This window comes from Dromiciops gliroides, chromosome 1, assembly GCF_019393635.1.
Source record: "Dromiciops gliroides isolate mDroGli1 chromosome 1, mDroGli1.pri, whole genome shotgun sequence".
In the NCBI taxonomy this organism is placed as follows: domain Eukaryota; kingdom Metazoa; phylum Chordata; class Mammalia; order Microbiotheria; family Microbiotheriidae; genus Dromiciops; species Dromiciops gliroides.
Window position 1 is genome coordinate 141,245,798 of NC_057861.1, and position 21,019 is coordinate 141,266,816.

The following is a 21,019-nucleotide window of genomic DNA, read 5'->3' on the forward strand; positions in this document are numbered from 1 at the left end:
GTTTCTCTAGAGCAGGAGTTTTTTAACTTGTTGGTCAGTATCACTCAAAAATCTAACACTTATGGTACTAGCAGCCAAGATAATGTTTGTAGACAGTCAAAAATGATTCAATTCTGGGGGCAGCTGGATGGCGCAGTGGATGGAGTGCCGGCCCTGGAGTCAGGGGTGCCTGGGTTCGGATCCAGCCTCAGACACTTAACACACACTTGCTAGCTGTGTGACCCTGGGCAAGTCACTTGGCCCCAGTTGCCTCAAAAAAAAAAATGATTCAATTCTTAGCATTCTCTGTTCCTTCTTCCATAATTCTGGGTGGATATGGGTAGTCATGTTTCCCAAACTTCTAGTTTCTCTATCATGTGTGAAGGTAAAAGATCATGAATGGGAAATGAGAAGAGAAGGGCAAATAAGCAGGGTACACTTATAGAAAGGATGTCTTCTTGGGTGTGCAGGCATGTGAGATCCTCTTTTGTTCTATAGATAGAAAAATCATCTCTTTCATTCCTGCCTTACTATGTTTACTGTACTATTTTTTATGCCCCCAACTCTGATGTTTCATGTTCACTCCAGCACGTGCACCAGACACCCATGACAGAGAAGCAACAAGATGGTTTGACCCAACATATTGAATTCTAGGCAATTGATGCTGTAGGGGCTGTGTAGAGACAGGGAATATTAGAGAGAAAGCACTGGTCTTGAATCAGGAAATTTGGGTTCTAATTCTAATTCTGTGGAAAAGTGCTATTATTAATATAATTGATATTATTCTGTACAGTACAGAATGCCAGTGGAGTGGGTTGAGGTCAGCTGGCAAGGAAATCTATATTAGGATGCCCTAGGAAGCTGCCTTATACTTGTTTAACATTTTTATGCATGACTTCAATAAACTGCTTCTTGGGTTGGGTGTCATATAGGCCTCTCAAACCCAATTTGTCCAAAACCAACTCATTATCTTTCCCTCCAAATTCCCCTCTCTTCCTTCCCTAGTATGGAATGGAATGGAATAAGCACTTTTTAAGCATCAAGTATGTGACAGGCTCTGTGCTAAGTGTTTTACAAGTATTATTTCATTTGATCTTATTACTACTACTCCTACTGTTAGTGTACTAGTAATATTTCTAGTCACCCAAGTTAAATCTTAATGTTCTCCTTGACTCCTTACGTTCACCTCATCCAGTCTGTTGACAGTTGTTGTCATTTTGACCTTCATCACATTTCTCATATGTAGCCTTCTTTCCACTCATACAACTGCTACCCAGTGCAGATTCTCATCACTTCATCATATCTGTTCTATTGCAATAGACTGCTGATCCGTCTCCCTGCCTCAAGTCTTTCTTCCGATTTGTCCTTGACTCAGATGCCAGAGTGACCATTCTAAAGTACAGGTGGTCTGATCATGTCACTTCTCTATTCACTGAACTCCAGCTGTTTCCCATCCATCTCCAGGATCAAATAGAAAAAGCTTTATTGGGCATTTCAAGCCCATTAAAGTGTGGCTCTTTCTTACCTTTCTAATCTTTTTCCACTTGACTACCTTTTACGTACTCTGTTGTCCAGCTACACTGGCCTCCTTGTTTCTCTTTCATTAGAATGTGAGCTCCTTGAGGGCTAGAACCAGGATTTTACTCTTATTGTACACCTAGCTCTTAGCCTAGTGTCTGGCACATAGTAAGCACTTAATAAATCTTTGCTGATTTATTGATCAAACTCAGATAAAAGCAGCCTCATTATCGCTGATACTTTTAGGACAGTGCTAATATAATTGGATGATAAAAACTTCTGGTATTTGAGTAACTTAGAAGTACTGATGATAGCTACTTAAATGTAAAGTTTAAAAAACAGAAATTAATTAACAAGCATTTATTAAGTGCACCATGCTAGACTATTATATATATATGTATTATATATATATATATATATATATATATATATATATATATATATATATATATATATATATATATATATATATATATATGCACAGTGTTCTCCTGGTTCTGCTCACTTCACTATACAAGTTCCAGGCCTTTCTGAAATCATCTTGCTTGTCATTTCTCTCTCTCTCTCTCTCTCTCTCTCTCTCTCTCTCTCTCTCTCTCTCTCTCTCTCTCTCTCTCTTTTTCGGGCTGGGCAATGAGGGTTAAGTGACTTGCCCAAGGTCACATAGCTAGTAAGTATAAAGGTATTTGAACTCAGCCAGGGCTGGTGCTCTATCCACTGCTCATCATTTCTTATAGCACAATAATAGTCCATCATGATCATATACCACAGCTTGTTTAGCAATTCCCCAAATGATAGGCGTCCCTTTGATTTCTAATTCTCAGCCACCACAAAAAGAGCTGCTATAAATATTTTTTGTCTTTTTTGGGATGTCTTTGGGATATAAACCTTGTAGTATCACTATTATTATTATAAAATCACTCATAGTTTATTTTTAATCTGTGTCTGACTTTCATGTTTCATGTTTTCACCATAATATCCATGTAATTTAAATTCACAAGTAAGGATCACAGGGTAGACTTAGAAGCGGACTTCCCACAACAAAAGTTATTAAATAAATCCTGCTTTATAGCAAGTTATTGTGCTAGTAAACCTAGAGATCCTGTGGTATTTTGAAAGAGCTATCTTTTGGTCACATCTTATATGAAGAACCCACTGGGCTCAGTTCTATCCTTTCAGGCAAGAGGAGAATGAAAGAGGTAGAAGAAATAAAAAATCTCCTTTCCTCTCATCCTTTTTCAGTGATTCATCCTTCCAACAAGGCTGTATTATTGAAACCAAATTGTGCAAGTTTATGAGATGCATGTAGCTTAGGTGAGGTGGCCAGACGGGAGAATCACTGCTTTGGTATTTTCTAATTCTATCCGGTGGCCTAATTGCATTTATGAGGTTATAATGGTGCCCTAGTTTCAGGCCAATAACTTTTTAAACTTTTCGTATGCCTTCTAAATAGGAATATGAAGTGCTAGAAATTTCTTTTTAATCCTTTAAGTTCCTTTCATATGTATGTAGGTAATAAGTTTTCCCAGCTTTTTATTTTTAAAAAATATGACATTTAAAATATTTCTTTTTCAGACTTTTTCAGAGGCAATTAGATTTAATGTGGATTATGGAGTTTTTGAAGTAGTTAATGATGCCCCTCAGCTTCTAGAAAAGCAACTGAAACGAATTCTACATGAACAGAAACCTCGAAATCCCATTTATGATGTTATAAGGAAAGAAAAATGTGGAATAACACCTGACAAACTAAATGGCTCTACTAAAGAAGATACTATAAAGATCAACTATAATATTATGGTAAGAATCTGCATTTGCATTAGAATTAATTGCCTACATAAAGTATTAGTTGGAATTAAGTTCTGGGTCCTTGAGGTCCCTTTCCATTAAAGAAACAGTACACTCGAATAGATTGTACTGTACTGATGCTTAAGTAGTTAATGATTTCTCAGTTGTTTATACATATCTGAGACCCAAATAAATCTTGATAATGCCTTTTTGTTCTGCAAAAGCTTCTTTTACTTTGGATGTGTAAAAATGTCCCATTAAATTGATTAGCACAATATTTATATCATTTAATTTATAGAATAGCTATTTACTAGTAAAGGTCTCTATAGAGTCAATTTGTGTAAAGTGAATTCCCCTTGCCCCATTAACTTTTATCATAAAGACAGAGTTGCAGTTCTCTAAGGAAAAAAAAAAAACTGAACAAAGCTCAAAACTTTTGACAATTCTGGGCATTATAGTATACCAGAGCTATACTAGCTGGGAGTTCTAGCTCATGTCTAGAGTTTACTCTTCCAGATCATAGGATGAAGAAATAAATAAAGAAATAAGCATGTATTAAGCATTTCAGGTACTATACAAGGAACTGGAGATACAAATATAAAAAAGACAGTCATTCTCTGACCTGGAAGAACTTATTCAGTTTATTCTAACAGGGAATAATTAGCATATATGCAGGAGTGATGGCCAAGTAAGAGGATTTGGATATGGGGAGTCAGTGTATAGGACAGTCAGTTGATACACGCTTTCCAACAGTAATGGTACTACGGATTTGAATCCTGTGATAGGAGCACAAAATGACTGAGTTTATGGGCTTGGTGGTGGCAGGTGACCAGATGACTGAAAGAGAAGCTTGGTTTAGGGCCTGGGGTCATCTCGTAAGTAGGTGTTGTAGGCTCAGTGAAGTGCTTTGCATTCTAATTCAGTCTCTAAGGAACTGAGTTTGGCCCTAGGGCTAGAGCTCCAAAGAGAAATGGATTACCTTCTGGGATTTGGAGGTCCAGGTCCAAGTAGGGAAGGGGCTGGTCTGGGTGGGAAAAGTGGGAGAGCATTGGAATACTTCAGATGGCAAGAGAGCCTGGCAGGATGGCTGGATGAACTTTCTTTGTTTTGTTTTGTTTTGTTGGGTTTTTTGCAGGGCAATAGGGGTTAAGTGACTTGCCCAGGGTCACACAGCTAGTAAGTGTCAAGTGTCTGAAGCCGGATTTGAACTCAGGTACTCCTGAATCCAGGGCCGGTGCTTTATCCACTGCGCCACCTAGCTGCCCCCATGAACTTTTTTTCTATGCGTGGAAGGCAGCCTATTTGACGGCACAGAGGAGGGGAATGAAAAGTTATGTGTAGGGACTAGGAAATAGGACAATTTGGCTGGACCATAGAGTGATTGAGGCAGAATAATAGTCAACCTACAAATTTGGGTAGACAATTTGGGGCCAGAATCAAGTTTGTATTTTATATTAGGTTAAATAGGGAACCACTTAGCCTTTTTGAGCAGGACAGTGACATTGTCAGACCTATTCTTTAGGAATATCAATGTGTAGTTGAGAGGATGAATTGGGGATGAAGAGACTGGATATAGAGAGATCAACGAAAGGCTACTGTGAGGATCTAGGTGAGAGGTGATAAGGACCTGCTTTAGGGTAGTAGATATGTGAGTGGAGAGAGGAGGAGATGGGGGAGGTCGAATGGACAACGCTCAGCAGCTGATAGGTTTTGCCGGGATGAGGGACAATGAAGTATCAAGAATGACTTCTAGGTTTTGAACTGCTAGGATGGTGGTTCACTTGACAGAAATAGTGGAGTTTGAAGGATAAATTTCAGGGGAAAGACAATGGGGATTCCATCCTGGACACATTGATTTTGAGATGTCAATAGGACAACCGGGGAAGATATACAGCAGGTAGTTGGGGATGCAGACCTGGAACTAGAGAGAGCGAGAGAAGAGGGCTAGGGACCAATTCATCTCTACATTGTCTTCTTTTGAGTCTTTTGCTTCCTTATCGTATTGCTGATTGTGCCCAGCCTAGTCTCAGCCTTGGATGGCTACCACCATCCACTGCCTTTACTCTTACTTATGTGCTACTGAATAAAGCTGGAGAAAATTACAAAATCAGGTTGACTGGGTCTACTACAAATTTATGTTACCTAATCCCAGCAGAGCCTTCCCTGTGAGAAGGCAATCCTTTTACACTTTCCTAATTGATTCATTATCCCACTTACCACAGAGTCTTTTCAACCCCTTTCCAAACCTTCTATGGCTATGATACCCACTCTTACTTATCTTCAATGTCTCCTTATCTACTGGCTATTTCCTTACTGCCTACAAAATGCTTGAGTCTCTCTCTCCTTCAAAAAAACTCTCACTTGATCCATCCATCCCCACTAGTTATCTTCCTATATCTCCTCTCTTTTTTCTGGCTAACATCCTTGAGAAGGTTGACAGTAGGTACCCCACTTCCTTTCTTCTTACGTCTCTGCTGTCTGGCTTCTGACCTCATTATTTCACTGAAACTGCTCTCTCCAAAGTTACCAATGATCTCTTGATTGCCAGATCTAATGACCAAAGATGGTGGAGTGATAGGAAAGCAGTGCAGCTGAGGTACTATCTACAAATTCTGCAAACAGATTTAGAAAATGCACCAGATAGAACGCTGATGGGAAAATCCAGAAAAAAATTACAATGAGTCATTTGTACAGTCGGCATTGGGAGACAGGGAAGTCTTTGAACACAAGGGTCAGGGTCAGGTCAGGAACACAGAAGTACAGGATAGAGCACTCTAGCACCCACAGAGAGGCTGTGTACCAGGGCAAAAAGAAGTCTCAGGTATACTAGGAAATTGCAATGGGGACAGGTGTGAATTAGCAGCTTTGTCTTGACTATCTAGTTCTAGGTCACAGATCCAGTGTGGCCTGAGAAGGGGACTTGCTCAGGGCAGTGGCCTTTCCCCCTAGGGAAAAAGGAGGAAGTTCAGAAGCCAGCAACAACAGCAATGTGGCTCAGACCCCAGGTGTAAAGCAGAATCTGACTTTTAGCATCTAACCCAGCCTGCAGAAGAATAACCAAGACAGGAATCCCAGATCAAAGTATAACCTACAATCCTGCCACTCAACCAATAGAGCTTTCTATGTAGCTGATAGGAATTGAGTCCAGCAGTAGTCTACTGCTGCTTACACCCAAACACGGGCCAGGAACTTGCAAAATTCCGACCAGCAGGGCAGCAATCAGACTTTTCCCTGGATCAGAGCATTTTGGCAACACTGAAATTTTTCAGGTTCCCAGTCTGTTCTTGATATCCTGAAATAACATATGTAACGATTGGAATGACGCCACCTGCTGGATACTTACTGTAGAAGAGTTCTGCCCATGAAGCGAAGGTCTTTGAGGGCAAGACCAGGCATCAGGAAGTGACGCAGACTAGTGGGAGGAGGAAGGAAGAGACTGGCGCTCAGCCTCGGGCTCTTTCCTGAGGACGCTGGCGGAGAAGGGAGCTAGAAATGTGCTCTCCCTTTAATAGATAGGAATCTAGGCCTTTCTCTCTCTCTTTACCAAATTCTTATTCTCCTTAATAAATGCTTAAAAGTCTAACTCTTGCTAAAGCTTATAATTTATTGGCGACCACTCATTAGATATCATTCCAATCGTTACACATAATACTCTACCCCAAGAAGGAAACACCAGAACAAGCCCAGACTTTCTAGAAGTATGGCAGAGCCCAGCCTAACATTGTTTGAAGTTAGGCTGGAAGAACAAGCAAACAAAAAAAGAACCCCACCATAATGGACTGCTATTATGGTAGCAAGGATAAAACAAACACAGAAGAGAATAACTCTAAAACATCTACATGCAATGCTTCAGAAACACAGTTTGGGTTTAAATTCAATTAGATTTTCTGGAAGAGATGAAGCAAGTTAAAAGTTTAAAAAAAAGAGTTAAAAAAATTTTTAGAGGAAATAGAGTGCTGGAGAAAAATTAGAAATTAAATGAGAACTATGAAAAGAAAAATAAGAAAGAGAATTAACATGACCCAAGAGGTATAAAACTTTGCTTAAGTAACAAACTTCCTGAAAATTAGAATGGACTAGTAGAAGACAATGGCTATTGAGGCAACAAGAAACATTAAAATAAAGTCAAAGGGCTGAAAAATTAGAAGAAAATATAAAGTATTTCATAACAAAACAATTGATCTGAATACCATGTCCCCCAAAAGAGCCGAGATATCATATTTCAAGAAATCTTAAAAATAAAACCTTAAAATGTCAAAAGAAAATTGCCCAGTTTTCTTAGAACCAGAGGGAAAAGAGGAAACAGAATCCACCAGTCACCTCCAGAAAGAAAACCCCAAATAAAAATTCCTAGGAAAATCATAGCCCAAATCCAGATTTTCGAGGTCAACAACAACAACAACAAAATACTAAGAGCAGTTAGAAAAAATCAAGTACTAAGGAGCCACAGTCAGGATCATGTATGATTTAGCAGCCACTAATTTAAAGGAACAAAGATTTGAATATGTTATTCCAGAAGGCAAAAGATACCTTTACAGGGGAAAAATGGATCTTTAATGAAATAGAGGTCTTTCAAGCATTCTCTTTTTTTTTCTTTTCGGTGAGGCAATTGGGGTTAAGTGACTTGCCCAGGGTCACACAGCTAGTAAGTGTTAAGTGTCTGAGGCCGGATTTGAACTCAGGTACTCCTGATTCCAGTGCCAGTGCTCTATCCATTGCGCCACTTAGCTGCCCCTCAAGCATTCTTGATGAAAAGATCAGAGCTGCAGAGAAGCATTGAAATTGAAACACAAGTGAAAAGAACATAAAAAAATAAACATGAATGGACAATGGTAAAGGGGACTATACAAGGATAAACTGCTTACATTTAAATATGGGGAGATGATTACATGTGTCCCATCTGGGTTCATAAGAGGAAGTCCAATTAGACAATGATTCTGTTGTCTTCATGATCTTTGGAAAAGAATGGAAAGAGGGGAAAAGAAATACCCAGAGGAGAGGGAAAGGAAAGTAATGTTAAGGAGAATTATCTTATATAATAGGGTATAGAAGTAGACATCTATACAGACAAGGAGGTAATGGGGGTGGAACAGTTCACACTTGAACCTCACTCTTATCTGAATTGGTCAGAAGAAGAAATAATAGACACACACAGAGTTGGGTTACAGAAATACATTTCCGTCAATAGAGAAATAGGAAGGAAAAGGGAGGGGGTAATAAGAGGGAGAGTAGACTAAGGGAAGGGGCAGCTAAGTGGTACAGTGGATATTATAAAAAGCTTGAAGTCAGGAAGTTAAAATCTGAGCCTGAAGACATTTACTTAGGTGTGTGACCCTGGGCAAGTCACTTAACCCTCATTGCCCTTCAAAAAAAATCTTCATAATAAAAAATGATTCTACTTTCTTCTTCCCTTTCATAGCCAAACTCCAGAAAATATTCCTTAAGGGTAGGGACTGTCTCAATTTTGTATTTTTATTCTCTTTGTCAATGCCTGGCACATGGTAGATGCTTAACAACTGCTTATTGATTGATGAATTGAAAAATCCAGTGGATTAGTCAGTAAAGAGTTAATTAGTAACCTTATAGAGAACAGTTTCAATCAACTAATTGTATTGGAAGCCAGATTGCTAAAGGTTGAGAAGAGACTGGCATGTGAGACAATGAAGACAAAAGAACACATAGCATTTTCTAGGAATTTGTCAGTGAAAGGGAGGAGAGATATGAAATAATTGCTGTAGGATATAGGGTCAAGTGAAAGATGGTATTTTTAAAGGGTGGGGAAAATATGGGAATGTTTCTTGAGGTAGTAGCAAATGATCCAATGGATAAAGAGAACAAAGGTTAGAAAGAGAAGGGGGGATGATTAAACAGGTTACTACTGGAGAGAATGTACCCAAAGGCATGAGTGGAAGAGTTAGCCTTTGCAAAAATGAGGGACTGCCTCTTCCTCTGAGCCTGAAGCAAGGGGAAGGTCTGGCAGTAGTATCTAGGAACCCAGGGGATACTTATTCCTTTCTCCTGGCCCAGTGTTTTTGAGGACATGAGAGAAGAAGCATCTAGTTCCAGAGAAGGTGGCCAGTTGAGGTAGCCAGGTCTCCTTGAATGCAAAAACATGGAAGGAGCATAAAAGGAACAGGTTTAATTTGTTAGCAATAGAGTAGCATTCGGTGGAAGGGGAGGGCAGAGAAGAATAGGATTATTGAGTTAGATAAGGAGTAGTAAGTGGGGATGGCATCAGGGAAAGGACGTTTTTATTTAGGCAGCCTACAGCTCTTGAATTACAGGGATTCTTAGAGGAGGAAATAACAGTGCCTATTCTAGCTATAGGACAATGGACTAGCCACCGGCTGAGCAAGGATGGCTGTTTGATTTTCTCCTCTAGGTGGGATGGAAGGAGGTTCTAGACCTATGGTTCTTAAGTGGTGTGGATCCAGTCTTGATGGCTAGATAATAATGGCTAACTTTTATATCATTCTTACTATGTGCCAGGCACTGTGCTAAGTACTTTATAATTTTTCCCCCTTGGTGGGGGCGGGGGGGGGGTGGTTGGGTGTTAAGGGCTAAAATTCTAGCTAAACTGTCTAAAATATCTAATGAGTGGTCGCCAATAAATTATAAGCTTTAGCAAGAGTTAGACTTTTAAGCATTTATTAAGGAGAATAAGAATTTGGTAAAGAGAGAGAAAAAGGCCTAGATTTCTATCTATTAAAGGGAGAACGCATTTCTAGCTCCACTCTCCACCAGCGTCCTCAGGAAAAAGAGCCAGAGTCAGCCCCAGTCTCTTCCTTCCTCCTCCCACTAGCCCGCGTCACTTCCTGACTCCTGGTCTTGCCCTCAAAGACCTTCCCTTCATGGGCAGAACTCTTCTACAGTAAGTATCCAGCAGGTGGCGTTATTCCAATCGTTACAGTCCCCCCTGTTGTTCCTCAAGAAACAAAATGTTTCCTTGACGGAACAGTAAAAAGAATATAATAACTATTGCTAACTAATAATATGTGAACAACAATATAGAAAAGGAAGAGAGGAAAGTTTTGTCCAGAGGGGCGATTTTTTTGTCCTCATGAACCGACGCTTTGACATTGGTCTTGCAAAGGGAGGTCCTCTGCAGAGAGTACATATTACAGATGGTGTATATTATAACCGAAAAAGAAAAGAGAAAAAAAACAAAACAAAACTGTTCATTTAAAGTCTCTGAAAGTCTTTTCTCAGATGTCCTCTAGGTGTAGTCGTGGAATGGAAGTCTTTTCAGGGGTTGATGTGTGGATGCTGGTAATCAGCCAGGAAAATTTCCTACAAAATTGAGCTTAACACAACTTTAAAATAGCTTTGTCAATAATCAAATCAAACAATGAAAGTTCTCAAAAACATGTCTAAGGGAATTCAGAATCTTAGTTGTTACACATGAAACATATAATAAAACAAAAATTGAAACATTCTTTAAAATTATAATATTACTATAGTCCCCCCTTATGGAGGGTAATTGAGAAGACAATTGCTGCAATATTAATTAATAAAAATAATTTTTATCTTTGTTTTATCACTTTTTGCATCATCTGCCTAATTATCCTCATGCCATTATGAGAAATTTAAAATCTAATATAATTGGTAACAGGTGTCAAGGCCAAATTCAACACTGTATTTATCATGACACCTGAGATAATTATGGGGGTTACCATAAAAGAACAGAGAAATGATGGGATATGAGCATTCCCACACTTGAGCAATATGTACTGTCCATGCAGTATGCCAGGCTTAAAATAGGTGGATGGAATATATGTCCATGCCACCGAACATATTGGAGGAAACTGAGTCAGACTTAATCAGATGCATGGGATTGAGATGTCCATGGCATCAGGCATATAGGAGGGAGCATAGAAGCCAGGTGTAGAAGTGAGATGGGTGGGATGAATACTTCCAGCCATCTGTACAATATTGTGGGGAAAAATAAAATAAAATATTAAACCAAGAGAATCCAACCTCAACATTTGTCAAAAGCCGTTCCCTCGGCCATACCTTGACTTCATGCATGTCTCCCCTCATGTGACAGTTCAGTGTCTGTTCTTGCATGTATTCCTCTTGTGATTGGATGGCATCTTGGCCAACTGGCATCTGATAACTCAGAATAAAGGCAATTAATGTCTTAAATGATAAGTTCCCATAATCCAAGTCTCATATGGATTTAAAATTGAGGATAATAAATGATTGCAAAAAATGTGAATACATCTTGACTCAAAATATAATATATAATTATGCAACAATTTCAAATACCCCTTTTTTTTTACTTAGTATACAATTACTTTTGTGAAAAATCAGAACATACTTAAATACAAGTTAAAGCACAACAGAATCTCAAAGAAAACTTTTACAAATGTTCCCCTCTTTTTTTTTTTTTTGGAATATGCTTATCAAAAATAATACTTCTAGAATCAATTTACACTTGCCATGGCAAACAATTTGCCAGGGAAATGCTTTAAAGAGTTTGATCAAATAATCAGTTGAGAAAAAATAACAAAAACAAACAACTCAGAATATGGGAGCACAATACTCCTAGAATTAACATTGTATTATGAAATCAAAACCATGTTTCAAAATTAGATAGATGAATGAATAGAAGAAAATACACGTGGAATAATAAAAGACAATGAAATTCAAACTAGGGAAATCTAAATGAATATGAACTTAATATTAATAAGAGTATTACAAAATATAAACTTGATCGCATGACTATAAAAAGCTTTTACAAATATTCTCCTTGTTTTAGAAACTAAGTATAAGACACAATCTCAAAAGCATTAAAATCTCTATGAAAATAAGCCTATACCATTAATTCCAAAATGTATATGTAATAGCATAGAAATCCTATGTAACCTCTGAACTGACATTAATAATCTGAGTGAATTCAGAACACTCTTGATTCCGATATCTAAAATCCCCAATACTCATATCAGTACCTTGCTGCTTACTTCTACATTTCTGTACAATATATACCCTTCCATGGCAAAAGAAGCGGAGTCTTGAACTATGGTGATGATTGTCATTCTTATTCAGCTTAAGTTTTTCTTCTTTAACCCCTCTATATTGTCTGTCAGTCTTTTCACCATACAAATGCTTTATAAGATTACTAATTAAAGACAAAAGCAGGTTAGCAAAATTATGAACAAAACGAGTATATCTGGAATTTAAAGGGTTTTCTAAGGTTGTCTCAGAAGCACAGCCAGGCTGGGGAAGGGCTGAGCCTGAAGCTGCAAATGTAGTTAGAGAAAGTTGAGCATGCGCATCAAATCTCTGGACTTCCCAGGCCGGGGAAGCAATGGGCTTGGCCATGGGAGGAGTAGAGGGTGGGGTTTGGAGAGGAGGGGAGGGACCAGGGCAATTTGAATCAGACTTGATTTTGAACTCAGGCCTGGATTCCTCTTCCCCCACTTTGCCTCCAGGCACTACGGGATTAAAAGCTTCTAGAGGGTGGGTCATTGCCTCCAGGAATGCAAAATTAGAGCAACAATTAGTGTTAGAACTGGGAAAAACTGCAGGAATCTCTTCAGGTTTCTCTGAAAAAGCATGGTTGGGAGAGGGAGAGATATTTCCTTGTGTGAGTAAGTTGCTGGCTCTTTTAACAAAAATAAAAAGAAAAATAGAAAATCCACAAAAACAAAGCATTAACATGATCTTATCTCCCATTTGTCTGGTTAAACAGACTAAAATCAAAAATAGGGTAATTAGGGAGTTTAAAAGGTCCATTCGAAAAAATTTAAAGGGAAAACACAGCCAGTACGCCAGTACTTAGCAGTTAAAGGGAGAGGGAGGGGAAATTTCTTACCCAACCAGAAGATCAGAAGACTGAGGTTTAGCTTTCCTCTTCGTGGTCAGCCATCTGTTAAGGGCTAAAATTCTAGCTAGTCTGTCTAAAATATCTAATGAGTGGTCGCCAATAAATTATAAGCTTTAGCAAGAGTTAGACTTTTAAGCATTTATTAAGGAGAATAAGAATTTGGTAAAGAGAGAGAAAAAGGCCTAGATTTCTATCTATTAAAGGGAGAACGCATTTCTAGCTCCACTCTCCACCAGCGTCCTCAGGAAAAAGAGCCAGAGTCAGCCCCAGTCTCTTCCTTCCTCCTCCCACTAGCCCGCGTCACTTCCTGACTCCTGGTCTTGCCCTCAAAGACCTTCCCTTCATGGGCAGAACTCTTCTACAGTAAGTATCCAGCAGGTGGCGTTATTCCAATCGTTACATGGGTTGGCACAGAGCAATGAGAGTTAAGTGACTTGCCTAGGGTCACACAGCTAGTAAGTGTCAAGTGTCTGAGGCTGGATTTGAACTCAGGTCTTCCTGAATCCAGGGCTGGTGCTTTATCCATTGTGCCACCTAGCTGCCCCGTAGTTTACAATTTTTATCTCATTTGATCCTCACAACAACGCTGGAAGATAGTTGCTATTATTATCCCCATTTTACTGGTGAGGAAACAAGCAAACAGATGTTAAGGGACTTGCCTGAGGTCACACAGCTTGTAAGTGTCTGAGGCTGAATTTGAACTCAGGTCTTCCTTTGTGCTATATCTACCATGCCATCTACTACCCCACTAGATAGCCTAGTGTCTGGGGCCTTGATGATAGATTATTATTTTGACAGCTGTGTAGATTGTGTGATGAATTGAAGGTAGGGGGTAGAATACTGGAAGCCCTTTTATTCTACCTAGAAAGTAGAATTTCACAATAGAATTTCTCTTCTCAAGTTCAGACTATTTTGTTTTTTATATACCTAGCACTTTTTGTATATACCTATGTCTTTGTATACCTAGCACCTAGTATAGTGCCTAGCACTAGTTAATAGATAAGTATTTATTGAATTGAATTCAATGGAATTAAGAGGTAGAAGTAAGGGTTAGGGGTTCAGCTAATATAGTCCTCCAGGGTACCAACTCTCCTGATTGTAGGAAGGGGCTTAAAATGGATGAGTCAATTCATTTCTGCTCCTACTCAAACACTAATAGTTAATAAATTGGTATAGTCAATCAGTGACTACTTGTGTCAAGGCCCATAGTGAATAAAAAAATTATTTTAATTCTTTTTCTATCTCTCTAATAGTCTCTCAACCGTGAACAAGGTATTCAGTGGATTAAAAAAGAGAGACTTCCAGCATTTCTAGAAAGCGATTGTTACTTTGAATACAGGTATTGCTATTTTCATGGATAAATGCTTAAAATTTTCATTTTAACATAACTTCTGCTCTACTTTTTAAGATCCTTAAATATCTAGCTTTTAATCCTGGGGTACATGAACTTTATTTTTGAAATTTTTTTCAGTATAATTGGTTTCCTTTGTAATGCTATGTATTTTATTTTATGTGTTTAAAAACATTATTTTAATAAAGATTTCATAGGTTTAAATTCTTTTTTAACCCATGTGAATTTCAGTGTTTTATAGGTAAAATTTATTAGCTATTTTCTCATCAGAACATCAACATTTTACTTTTACTTATCATAGTTCTTGAGAGTCTTTGCTCTTTCCAAAAAGATCTTAAGGAAGCCAAATCTAAGAAATATGCTTCTTATTATAATTCTGAGCACTATATTCTGTAAAACTAGCAGAAATAAACTGGAATTTCATATGATCACAGAATTGGTATAGTTTATCAGATTAATGATTAGATGTATGGATTAAGATGGGAGATAAAAGATACCAGGCCATACCAGAATATCACATATTTCTTTTTTCCTTGACTTTAAAAATACATCAGGACTTTTTATCTTAATATGTTTCAGAATTTTTTGTGTTACTTAATATTGGCCCCTGCTCAGAATAAGCTTTTTTCTCCCTAATAAAAAAAATACATGAAATACCGATCAAAGCCACAGAAGACGAGACTCTGATGGGGTTGAGTTATTCTGGGATTTTGTTTTCTCTCAATTCTAGTATGTCACAAAGAATGAGATTCTTTATGTTGGAGACTGCATTTTTCTTAAAGAATAAAAAACTAAAGAGCACTGGAAACATTGGGGAAATGGTTTTAATTTTGGCACTAATTAAGCAAACATCTCTGAAATTTTGAAATTTGCATATATAAAGGAGATATATGAGATGATTCAGATATAAGCTGAATAATAAGATATAAACCTATTGAGCATTTGGTCATTTCTGAACATATAATGATATATGTGTGTTTGTAAAATCTTATTAAATAATAACAAACAAAGAAAATTAAGAATTCTTGTTTTAACGGGTACTAGAATAATGTATTCAGACCCAGCAGTGAATGCGGGCTACTGGCTTTGGCCAGGGAAATCTTTATATATACTTCTAATTAAATCATAGAGGGGATAACTGGACTTGAATATATAAAATTGAATTCTTGATCTTCTCCTAAGATATGGTTTGTGTTTCATTTCTAAAATGCAGGTTAGCTAAACTGATATCACAAGTGAGATGGAGCAGATCAGGAATGAATATGAATGTAGATTCCCTTTATAGGCCCTGGGTAACTAAAAAGCCAGCAACCCCACCACCTTCTATAGTTGAAGATGAAAATGAGTTAATTATGAAAAAATACTACATTTCGCTTGGCCAGGTAAAAAAAAACAAACATGCTTTTCATTTATTGAGGTTTATCTTTGTATGTATATGTAACTTTCATTTGTATTTTTTGCTAAGAGAGATAAAAGTTCTAAAGGTACCTTTTATAATATATAATAATATATATATAATATAATACTAATACTTTCATATAATATATAATATAATAATACTTTCATAATACTTTTGGGTTTATTCTGAGATATCACATTTCTGTCTTTTATGTGAAGGATGGCCAGTTGTTTTATTCCCATTGAGCATATAAAGGATGGATGGGGTCCTCTTTAGGCAGATGGCAACATGGCACAGTAGATAATAGTGCTAGGTTTGGAGACAAAAACATGGCTCCAAATCTTGCTTCTGACATTTACTAGCTATGTGAGCTTCAGGAAGTCAGTTTCTCTCATCTGTAAAGTGGGGATAAGAGCACCAACTTCACAGCATTATTGTGAGGATCAAATGAGAAAATGTACACAAAACAATTTTAAAACCTTAACAGTGTGATAGAAACGTTAACTCTTATAGACCCAATGATAGACTTTTGTGCTTATTGTATAAAGATCAGCTTCTCTGAGCATAGAGAATCTAGATGACCATCCACCAGGTGATCACTTTTTGTGGCTACCACAAATTCATGGAAATGTTTATAAAAAATTATTGGAGGCAGCTAGGTGGTGCAATGGATAAAGCACTGGCCCTGGATTCAGGAGGACCTGAGTTCAAATCTGGACTCAGACATTTGACACTTACTAGCTGTGTGACCCTAGGCAAGTCACTTAGCCCTCATTGCCCAGTCCAAAAAAAAAATTATTTACCGGGGGCAGCTAGGTGGCACAGTGGATAAAGCACAGGCCCTGGTTTTAGGAGGACTTGAGTTCAAATCCAACCTCAGACCCAACACTTACTAGCTGTGTGATCCTGGGCAAGTCACTTAACTCTCATTGCCCTGCAATAATAATAATAATAATAATATTAATAAGCTAGGAGAGGGTTCTGTGTAGGGTTGAAACAGCTAAACCATTGGGTTGAGATCAGAGATCAAGGAAAGTAAAGCCAGAGCAGGAGTAATGAGCTGAGAGAGTACTGAGGAATAGCGGAATTGGAGGTGTCAATGACAATGTTAAAACAGATTTAGGAGGGGTGAAACAGAAAAAGACAGAATGATAGGAGGTTGTGTTCAGATAAAGGAATGCCAAAGTTTCCAATTAAGAAAATGGCACATTTATGGGTAGTGACAAGATTGATTATGTCATTATCCCTATAGGTGGCTGAGATGGAGTGAAGGAGTAGGTCATGAGATTGAAGGAGAAGATTGGGGGTTTAGGAAATTTGAGGGGCCCTAGAATGAGGGCAGGAGTTAGGAAGAAGAGGATTATGGTGAGTCAGGATGAGGTTCGAATATCAAGTTTGTTAACCTAGATGTCATCTTGGGCACTCTCGTAGTAACTTCATTGGCTCCCATGGATTTAACTATCATCTCTATGCAGATGACTTCCAGATCCATTCCTAGTCTCCCTCTTGTGCTTCAGTCCCACATCACAAATTGTCTATTGGATATTTCAAACTGTATATATAACCTTCGGATTAACTTTAGGATTAATTAGGATATCTAACCTTAGAATGTTCAAAACTGACATCATTATGACAATCTTACCATCCTTCTAGTCTCCTAACTTCAACATTACTATGGATACCTCATTCTTCCTTACTCTTCCAATATCTAATAAGTTGCCAAATATTGCAATTTCTAACTTTAACATCTCTCCATTAACCCTAAAAATACTAAGGAGCTCACAGAGGTTATACACCAACCATCAGCTCCTACTAAAGAGCCAGAGAGGTAGAGCAAAAGCTTTATACCAACTGTCAACTCTGAAAAATAAAATACCAAAGAGCTAACAGAGATTACAGGTAAAGGCCTTATTTATTCTTTTGGAGGAGGGAAACTAGACATGTGTGCCAGGGTCTTCTCTGAGACCAAGGAGAGATGCAAGGCATTGAGGCTAAGCCTTGATTCATATAGTTGTGGTTAGGCAAAGAACCAACCACTGAGGTTTAACTGTAGCAGTGAGATGTAACAGCAACGAGGCAAGTTAGCCTAGTGACAAAAAGTCTATTCATAACAGGGCTTCTTGTTGGGAATGTTGTTCTTGCAGGTGCTTGTCCAAGCTCAGGGACCACCTGGAGCTGGTTTGAGCCAATTCTGTGATTTAGTTGCAACAGACTTCATCTAGAGGATGAGCACAAAAGAATGTTGTTATGCCAAGCTTAGGGCACAGCTTGCTTACTGGACCTTAGCTCTGGAAAACAAGGTGTCTCCTAATATAAGAAAAGAGAGGCATGAAAAGAGAAGAGTGGTCTTGGTATCCTGACATCTCAAGTCTGACCATTTCATTCACACATTTAATTGAGGGCCTCATCACTTCTCACCTACATTATTGCAACAGCCTCCTAATTGGTTTCTCTGACACAAATCTCTCCCCCCTCTAGTCTTACATGTCACTGCCAAAATAATTTTCCTTAAAGACAGTAATGACTGTGAGTCCCCTACTCAGTCACCTATAATGGCTTCCTAATGTCTTTAGGATAATATATAAACTCTTTTGTTTAGCTTTTCAAGCCCCATACAGTCTCACCCCAATCTATTTTTTCTGCCTTATTAGATATTACTTCCCATCCTGTACTCTGTATTCCGGCCAAATTGGCATCCTTTCTGATCTTTGCACAAAATATTACATCTCAATATTTGTGTCATTTCTTTGCACTAGCCTTTCCATCTGCCTCCTGGAGTCTCTTTCTTCATTAAAATGCTGCTCAAGCACTGTCTTCTGTTTTAATCTTTCTTGATCCTCCCTCACCAACCCAAAACTTATGTTTAATTACTTTGTATATATTTATTTTTATTCATTTTATATTTGTGCTACATGCATGTACACATACACACACAATGGAGGCCTTTAGATAAAGATAGGATGTTGTTTGTCTGGGATTTCACTGTGGGGATTCATGACTCACACAGGCATTGTGTTTGGTCATCTCTTAAGGTCCTTTCCAACTCTTAAGATTTTGCCTTCTTTGGCAGCCATACTAGCCCATATGTGAAAGAAAATTATATTAAACATATACTTTTTACTTTCTAGGCTACTGTTACTCAGACACGGGATTGGTTCACAATGGCAAAACAAAGCCAGCACACAGTGACAACCTTCTCATCACCTACTTGTTTGGTCAGCCCTCGGATTCAAGAAAAAGCTTTAGAGGGTAAGCAGAAGGGACAGATTTCAAAACAATGAAAATATCGAAGTGTGAATTATTCTTTAGCCTTAACTATTTCTTGTTCTATTGTTACAGTATGGCATTTTGTGATTTTTGTTGGTGGAGATAAAAAGGGAAAGTCAAAGTCTTCCTTCTCTCCATATTATTATAACATATTTCTTTATCTTCTAAATCAATCAACCCCTGATTTTAAGATGAGACTTTCAGGAGGCTGGACAGATCTCCACTGGGTAAAGCTTCTTTCTACAGCAGGGGTCAATAATCTGGGACCCATGGCATTTTTTATGAAGAACTATTTCAATATAATTGGGTGGACTTCTGGGGCAGAGCCAAGATGGCAGAGGAAAGGCAGTGAGCTCCCGAAGTCATGACACGATTGCTCCAAAAAACATCCAAATAAGGCCATAGGAAAATGCCTGGAGCAGCAAAACTCACAGGAGAATGTGCTGAAATCATCTTCTAACCAAGAATGGCTTGGAAGGTCAGAAGGAGGGAGCTGCTGTGCTGATACAGGAGTCGGGCCCAACACCACAGTCACCCTGACACAGATCCAGTCTCAGGAAGTCCTCACCAGAGAAGGAGACCCCCAGAGCCTCTGAATCAGCTGAAGCACCAGTGTTGTCTGGAACTAAGCTCACAGTCTGGTGAGTGGGCTGAGCCCTGGGCAGGGGAGAGTCTACAGGGGTCTATGCTGGTGCTAAGGCAGAACTTGGATTTTACACCCCTACTGAGAACCAGGTGGTAGGCTCAAGTAGAAGTGGCCCAGGTCAGGGAGGGGCACAGGCTCGTTGGAGCTAACAACCACAGCACACAAAGCTGATTGATTGGCAAGTTGGTCTGGGGTCATCTAGGACCAGGAAACAGTCCAGGCGAAGGAAGAACCTGATCCTCCTTAAATCATACCACCTGGGACTTCTTAAGCTTGGGATACTGCAGCCTGGAAACAGTGCCCCACTTTAAGGAGCTAAAAGTCTAGTAAAAGAAAGGCAAGATGAACCGACAGAGAAAGGTGAGGACCACAGAAAGTTTCTTCAGTAACAAGGAAGACCAAGGGGCACCCTCAGAGGAAGATGTCAACATCAGGGCCCCTATAATCTAAAGCTTCCAAGAAAAATATGATTGGTCTCAGGCCATAGAGGTGCTCAAAAAGGACTTTGAAGATAAAATTAGAGAGGTAGAGGGGAAAACTGGAAAGAGAAATGAGGGTGATGCAGGAAAGATATGAGAAAAAAGTCAACAGCTTGAAAAGTCAAATGGAAAAGGAGGTACAAAAGCTCTCTGATGAAAATAATTGCCTAAGAATTAGGATTGAACAAATGGAAGCCAGTGACTTTATGAGAAACCAAGACACAATAAAGCAAATCCAAATGAATAAAAAAATAGAGGGCAATGTGAAATATTTTCTGGGGAAAACTGCCAACCTGGAAAATACGTCCAGGAGAGATAATTTGAAAATTATTGGTCTACCTGAAAACCATGATCAAGGAAAGATCTTAGACACCATCTTCCATGATATTCTCAGGGAAAATTGCCCTGAAATTCTAGAAGAAGAAACTGAAATAGAAATTGAAAGAATCTACCGATCACCTCCAGAAAAAGATCCCCAAAAGAAAACTCCTTGGAATATTATAGCCAAATTCCAGAGCTCTCAGGTCAAGCAGAAAATATTGCAAGCTGCCAAAAAGAAAGAATTCAAGTACTGTGGATAGCACAAGATCTAGCAGCTTCTACATTAAAGGACCGGAGGGCATGGAATATGATATTCCAAAGGGCAAAGGAAATGGGATTACAACCAAGAATCACCTACCCAGCAAAACTCAGCATTGTCTTTCAGCGGAAAAAATGGGACTTTAATGAAAAAGAAGACTTTCACATATTTGTGATGAAAAGACCT

General features: G+C 38.6%; 1 protein-coding gene across 1 annotated transcript in view; it reads left to right on the forward strand.

Moving 5' to 3' along the window:
* RGS22 (regulator of G protein signaling 22) overlaps nt 1–21,019 on the forward strand; it is a 154,728-nt gene that overhangs the window by 23,440 nt on the left and 110,269 nt on the right. Inside the window, exons 4-7 of the mRNA XM_043976316.1 lie at nt 3,073–3,294; nt 14,365–14,450; nt 15,676–15,844; nt 18,990–19,110. Coding sequence (XP_043832251.1) covers nt 3,073–3,294; nt 14,365–14,450; nt 15,676–15,844; nt 18,990–19,110 — 598 coding nt within the window. The remainder of the gene's footprint in view (nt 1–3,072; nt 3,295–14,364; nt 14,451–15,675; nt 15,845–18,989; nt 19,111–21,019) is intronic.